The sequence below is a fragment of the Vulpes vulpes genome, chromosome 8, assembly GCF_048418805.1.
Source record: "Vulpes vulpes isolate BD-2025 chromosome 8, VulVul3, whole genome shotgun sequence".
NCBI lineage: Eukaryota > Metazoa > Chordata > Mammalia > Carnivora > Canidae > Vulpes > Vulpes vulpes.
In genome coordinates this window covers 72,354,950-72,362,055 of record NC_132787.1, presented here as the reverse complement: position 1 = coordinate 72,362,055, position 7,106 = coordinate 72,354,950, and the positions used below count along the sequence as shown (strand labels likewise).

At 55.5% G+C, this 7,106-nt stretch overlaps 1 protein-coding gene across 1 annotated transcript; it reads right to left on the bottom strand.

Moving 5' to 3' along the window:
* Nucleotides 1–4: 4 nt before the first annotated feature.
* Nucleotides 5–6,906, bottom strand: VAMP5 (vesicle associated membrane protein 5). Its single transcript, XM_072767079.1, has 3 exons — nucleotides 6,778–6,906; nucleotides 906–1,043; nucleotides 5–450 (listed from the first exon to the last, which is right to left on the bottom strand). The coding sequence occupies exons 1-3, from the start codon at nucleotides 6,778–6,780 to the stop codon at nucleotides 241–243; spliced, it is 351 nt and encodes a 116-aa protein (XP_072623180.1). The 5' UTR covers nucleotides 6,781–6,906; the 3' UTR covers nucleotides 5–240.
* Nucleotides 6,907–7,106: the final 200 nt, after the last annotated feature.

Genomic DNA, 7,106 nt, shown 5'->3' with positions numbered 1-7,106 from the left:
CAGCTTTTAACCAAACAGCAGCTTTTACTGAGCTCCAGGTAGGGCTGGCCTGGCACAGCTAATGCAGAAGGCTGCCCTCAAGGGCCAGTCTGTGGCGTGATAGGAGATGCAAAGGTGCACACATCAGAGTTGCTCTTCAGTGCTCAGTTGGGTGGCTCAGATGGGAGCAAACGCCAGGGTTCTCTGGAGACCAGAACCAGCCAGTGCGGCCCCTCGGCCTATCCTCAAGGCCCAGCTGGGTCAGCCCCCAGGCCCTGAGGCAGCGCCGGCATCCTGGGCATGTGGAGCACTGTTGTCCCCACTGCTCCAAGGGAGAAAGATGACCAGTAGCACAATCAGGATGATGAGCAGGCCAATGCCCACCACCAGCCCCAAGTAGATCCGGCAACGGACATTCTCCCAGCGCTTCTTCTGGGCCAGGTTTTTGGTTGTCTTGCTGAAGGCTGAGCTCTGTGGACATCCCCAGACACAGGTTGGGAGTTAGTGGCTCCCCCCCAAGCCCCAGGGCCAGGTTCTCCCAACCACCCCCTCACGCCCCTCACAAGACCTAACCTCCTCCTGCATCTTCCCAACCTGTCTGCTCCCCGTTTCCACAGAGCCTGCCCCGGGACCCTCCCAGCCTGACTGCTGGTCTGACACTGATGGAGCCCTTGACTCGCACTCCTCCAAGGCTCACACCCAGTCAACAATAACAGCCCTCAACCTGTAGGAGGGTCAAACCAAGGACTTGTTATTTCATGAGGCCTACCTGGAGCTAGCTTATTGAGGCTATAGGCACCTCCACAAACCCACAGGCCCCCCGGGCGCTCAGGCAAGCCTCAGGCCCCCCAGTGCCTGGAGACCCTGAGCACAACCTGAGGACTCCTCCTGGCCCTCCCCCGTCCCTGCTCCCCCATGCCTCACACCATGTCCAGCAGTTGGTCTGAACGCAGCTCCAGCTCGGCCAGTTTCCCATCGCGCTCCAGGACCTTGTCGAAGTTGTTGAGCATGATTTCTGTCACCTCATCCGCCTGCCGCTGGCATCGTTCCAACTCTTTCCCTGCCTGGGCACCAAGCCCAAGGTCAGAACTGCATGAGGCCCCCACCCGGCCCTCATCTGATCCTGAGACCTAGTGGCCTCCTTGTCCCACCCCCGACCCCATGTGTGTGTTGTGTGTGGGGGGGTGTACAGGTAGGGGAAATAGCATCTTTCATGTGAGGGTATGGCATGTACAGAGTGAAGGACTGGTCTCCTGAATGTGTATGACCTGCCTCTGACCTCACAGTTTCCTCTCCTTGCCCATCAAGGCAGATCCTTGGCTACAGCATCTCAGCTTCCTCCAAGATGCCTCAGGATGGAAACTTCCCAGTATCTCACTCTCCCACAGAGCAGATACTTTGCTCACCTGCCCTAGGATGGCCTCTACCGAATGTGCACCTGCCCTGTGGCTTCCTATTGGCCTAAAGCAGCAGTAAAGAAGAGGGAACCAAGCTACATGGCTAGAAGCCAGACAGAGCAGATACCGACCCCATATGACTAGAAAGGTAATTGTGGACCACCACGCATCATAACCTTTGCCTAACCCTACAGACACACAGACAGAAACAAACTGAGATCAGACCTCCCTCTGACTGGCCAGGCCAGGCCAGTTCTGCCTCCTACATCAGTGCTCAAAATTGATTCTCTGTCTGCCTGGAAACCTCACCAACCCTGGCCTCTGGCCTCAGCCTTCCAGCTACCCAAGAATCTTCACTGAGGTCCAACTCACAGAGAAAAGACCAACTCTTTGACTTCTCGGCTTGAGCAGCAACCACACCTGACAAAAGAACCCAGCTCATTTCAGAGGACTAAGAAGGGAGGGGCAGGGACCAAGTGTGGCAGGGTGGGGAGTGCTGAGAGAACAGGGGAGAGGAAGAGAGAGTGTGCATCACAAGCAAGAAAGAGATCAGGCTTTGGACACATGCAACTGAGACAGACCTAGGGCAAAGGCCCCCACCCCTACCCCCACCCCCGTGAGAGCTGGAAATTCAGGAGCAGGTCCAGGGATGCATCAGGGAGCTCAATCCCAGCATATCCACAAACCACAGAAGCTCCATCCTCCCCGCCTAGTCCCCCACAGCCCATCCTTGTTCTCATCTCCTGCCCACAGAGCCCTGGCCAAGCTCCCTTTCCTGCCAGACCACATTGCCCATTGTCTACAGCAGACATTTTGGCACTTGACTGAATTCCACTTAAAACCAGAGAAAGGGGAAGGATCTGGTGGTCAGAGGGCCACTCCTACTCAGGCAAGAATCCACATTCAGGATCCTTGCAGCTGCCTTGTACACAGCCTCCGAGCATTCCCAGTTTATGAGTCCTATCTCCCCAAGTGGACCACAAGCCCCAGAGGGAGAGGCTACATTTGTCTGCTCCCATCCTGGTGGCCCCAAGGGGGCCAATGTAGTGCTGACCATTATAAGGACTCAGTGAGTGGGTCAATCACACTGCAGTCTCTCCAAAAGCAACTCTTATTTTCAAGAGATGTTATCCCAGTATGTTTATCCAGCCCAGCAGGAGTTTCAAGGGGCAGGCATCTGAAACCCAAGTAGGTCAATATTTACCCATGAGCTAGAAAAGCAACCTACTTGGAGAGGGGACAGGCAAACCATGCCAGAGGGGTGCACTCCCAGGCTGGGGGAGCAGTGACTGGGGAGCAAGGAGCAATAATGCAGAGCGCAGGGAAGCTGCACTCATCTGGTCAACGTCATCACCGCTATTGTTACTACAATGGTGGTCAACAAATTCACACAGCCTACCTTCACAGAGTCCAAGGCAACCCCACATTCCTAATAGCCTAAGGCAAAAACTTGAGAAGGAACAAAGATTGAAAATAACAATCATCGCTAGAGGTTGGTGGGATGCTGAATATTGGTTTTTCCGCTATGAAAACCACAGCTGTTGTTCTTGGATTCTCCAATGTGGGGTGACATTGGGTCCCATTCTCCAGGAGAGCTGGCTGTGCTTCCCACTGCGAGCTGCAGCCTCCTCCCCACACTGCGAAGCCAGGCCTATCTGGGGGCCAGGGTGGGACCAGGCCTAAATGAACACATTCGCTCCAGGGTACAGAGAGGCCTCAGGCTTAACCCCCGGGCCCTTCTTGGCCCTCCCTGCACCAGAGGGAAAAGGATCCTATAGGCCCAGGTCTCCAGTGGCATAGGGAGAAATAAAGCACTACAGGATGTGGAAGGAGGTAAGGGACCAGAGGACGGGGCCATGCTCCCTCTCCTGCCACAGTGAACCCAGCATAGTGCCTGGCACACAGTGGACAAGGGAAAAACATCTCTGAATGCCTATTTGTAAGACGCTCACTATAGGCTGGGAGAAAGAGACATGCATGGCACAAGTAGAGAAGAGTGAAGGGTTGCGCTGTGAAGGACAAACACTAAGTGCTGGAGCCACCCTCAGAGAGTGGATTCCTGTGAACAGAGACAGCCCCGGGTGGATGAGCCCTTGCAGGATGGGGTGGAGCTGGGGCATTCCGGCAGAGGCAGACCAGGCAGAGGGCAAGGGCGGAGGGGCAGGGTGGAGCCCACGAATGCACAGAGTAAAAGTCCAAATAGAGGACATTCACTTGCAGAGAGGGCTGAGCAAGACCTAGTGTGGATTTGTGAGCCAAGGAGGACACTGGAGAGAGGCTTCAGAATAATTTCTCTATTCGTGGTAGACTGGCATAGATGGCAGTGACAAAATTTTGGGCAGGGAGGCCATCCAGAAGGAGTGGAAAAGTGCCCCCAGCAAGGCTGTGAGGAGTTGCCAAGTTCGTGGGGAGCAGAGAGTGTAGAGGGAAAATGTGGGTGACTGGGTCATTTCCCAGCTCTGCCTGACGTCTGCAGGGCCGAGGGGGGGCCGTGGAGTGGGGAGCAGCAGCACGGATGGCAGACAGGGGGTGGCAGTTACACAGGAAATGTTCTCAACAGACCGTTACCCTCTGTACAGAATATCTGCCTTCAACCCTCAAATATCTCAGGTTTTTCCAAGCCAAATAGCCTTGGTTCTTCATTCCTTTTTTTTTCTTTTAAGATTTTATTTATTTATTCATGAGAGACAGAGAGAGAGAGGCAGAGACATAGGCAGAGGGAGAGCCTGATGAGAGAGCCCACGGGGAGCCTGATGCTGGACTCAATTCCAGGACCCCGGGGTCACAACAACATGAGCCAAAGGCAGATGCTCATCCACTGAGCCACCCAGGCACCCCACCCTTGGTTCTTCTGAAAACAAAGCTCTCTGCCCTAACTCTTCTGTCTCCCTTCTCTCTGGGAGAGAGACAAACCCTATTCCAGCTGTCACCACTGTCCTAGTCAAAGAACTGGGGATGGGGGGGGGTGCTGTGTATGCAGCGGGCAGGCAGTGAAGGGGTGTATCAGTTCCTTGCTAGGTCAGCATTCACCTGAGCTCAGAGCCAAGGGCCGGGGCTCTGCACTGCAGCCCCGGGTTCCCTCAAATCTTGCCTCTGCCACTCACCCACTATGCAAACTTTCTGACCCTCCACTTCCTCATCTGTAAAGTGGTGACAAGAATGATACCTACATGATGTTAACTAAGGCATATGACGTGTCACGAACAAAGTGCTTATCACAATACCTGACAATACTGAATGCTCAATGAGTAAGAGCTATTATTATGGACAGAGCCCAAGCTCCCCGGCTGATTACTTTTTAAGCAGTCAGATCTCAAGAATTATACAATACAAATGGTCAATAAAACCTCTTAGATAATTTTACAAAATACACAGCCAAGCAAGCTCTCCTTATTGCAAACTCGTGCACTTGTCTCTAACCTAAACACAGAACGTCACCTGGGCCTTTGATAACTGGCATAGAGTTTATTTCCATCAAGCACTGCAGGCTGTTGAGAAGGTTTTAAGTCTTGAAGGTGATAACAGCCACCATTCAATGGGCACGTACTCTGAGCTAAGCACCATGCTGCTGGCTGTTTGTTCACCTGATCTGATTTAATCCTCACAACAATCCATTGAAGGCATGTTATCATCCCAATTTTATAAGAAACTGAGACTCAGAGGGGTTAAATCATCAAGGTTGTACAGTCAGTAAGCAGGCGATCCAGGAGTGGAACCAATAGACTCCAAGAATCACATTCTTCACCACGGTGCTAAAATGAATGCGGGGGGGGGGGGGGGGGCAAATATTTTAGCTGGCTGCTAAAGACTTCCCAGACCTTTTAATGCTGCCAAGCCAACCCTTGTGCATATGAGGGAAGCCGGTGGCTCAAAACTCACATTCACTGGACACTGCACAAGAGAAGACCACCTATAGGATGAATGAATTCAAGCCCTTACCCATCACTATTTGTTCCTGTTCTATCCCCATACCTGTCACCACATCCGGCATGGAGGAAATGCCCAAGAAATGTTTGTTGATTGAATGAATCAGAGGAGAGGACAAGGAAGAAAGACCAGGTAGCAAAGGGAGTGGGGAGAAGGGAAAGAGTTGGGGCCAGGGACAGGGGCAGGTGTGAAACAGAGGGATGGGACTAGGAGATGGGAAGGGAGAAAGATCAGTGTACCCTTCCCAGGCTCTGATCCACTGCTGGCCTCAGATGAACCTGTGAGAGTGTCAGAGTTTTCCAGTATCCACCAATAAATTATCCTGGCCTCAGCCTTCATTTAGGAGTTTCCTCTTCTCCCCCACGTGCTCAAGGCCAACTGGAAGCCCACCCCTGGCCCTGCCAGATCCCTTGCCCTGTATGCTGGGAAGTGGGCTCAGAGCTTTGTCCCATTCTTGTAGCCTCCCTTGGTTTCCTGGCGAGGCCTTAGAGCTCAGTACAACCTTCCTGTCCCGCTTCCTCTTCCTGCCTCTGGTTCCCTAGAGATGAGGCCATCCCGGCATCCCGACCTCCAACCAGGCCACATCCATCACACCTCTGTCAGCTCCTCCAGGGCAGAAGCTTAACGTACCAAGCCTGCTTCCTGCCCAGCCCATCTTCCAGGAGTCCGGAGGATGGAGGAAAGCTACTGCCACCACCTGTTCGCAGCTGACACCTTTGTCTTAGAGATGGCAAGTGGGGACACAGGCCAGAGTTTGCAGCAGGAGTAGGGGATGACTCACCTCAAGAATGTGTCCCTGGGTAGAGGTTAGGAGACAGGCCTGTGCCATAGTCTGATAACTTCAATGGAACTTGTATAGTTAACATGTACGTTTATCTTTACCTAGGGTCAGAAGAATGCCCTCCAACACCCTGCCATGCGGCTGGCTACCACCCCATCTGCTCGGGTTTCCAACTCCCGGCCACACTGCTCTGTCTTCTCACAGCTCCAGGAAGGGCTGAAGAGGTCACCACACTACCTACACTGCTCAGGAGCACCAGGCTCCTAAGGAGCACCCTTAACCTCCCAAGTACCCAGTAAGGCAGGTAATGCTGACCCCACTTCATAGATGCGGAAAGAAAGTTCAAGAAGGTTAAGTGACTTGCTCCGGGTCACAGCGCCGGTAAGTGGCCACCACCAGGCTCTCAGCCCGGAGTCCGACTGGAAGCCTGACTCCGAAGCCCCGAAACCCGAAGCCACGGCTTGTAACCCCTTGGCTCGGGGAAGGGGGAAGCCAGAGCCCTGCTCACTGCGCACGGCGGCCTGCGCGCCCCCGGTGGAGGCTCTGGCCCAGCCGGCTCCGGGCGGCCGCCACTCTCGGGGGGACCGGAGAAGGCCCCCACCCTCGGACTTCAGACTCGGGCCTCGCACCCCCACGGCGCCCTCCGCCCCCGGCCCGCCGGCCCCGCTCCACTCCGCCCCGCCCGGCGCTCACCATAGCTGCAGCCGCCGCCTCGCCAGCCAGCCGGGGCTCCTGTGTCGCCGCGGGCCGCGGTGCCAGATACCCGGGAGGAAGCGGAGGGGCGGGGCCGGCGGGGGCGGGGGCGGGGGGGCGCCTGCCCGGGAGCCCGGACCTAGGGAGGCAAAGCGAAAGCTGCAGGCACCCGCCCGGCTGCGCACGGTGCCGGCCTCCGGAGCCGGGACCTCCCGCCTGGGCAGCCCCGCCCGCTCGGCCCGCGGCCACGCGGCCACACGTCGGGGCCCGTCGGGGACCCAGTCTCTGAAGCGGGCGGCGTGGAGCGGGCTCTGGGGCCCAGGTCTCCC

Coding starts and splice junctions, on each gene's coding strand:
- VAMP5 (XM_072767079.1), bottom strand. Junction 451..905: donor CAGACCAACTGCTGGACATG/GTGTGAGGCATG, acceptor GGATGTCCACAG/AGCTCAGCCTTCAGCAAGAC.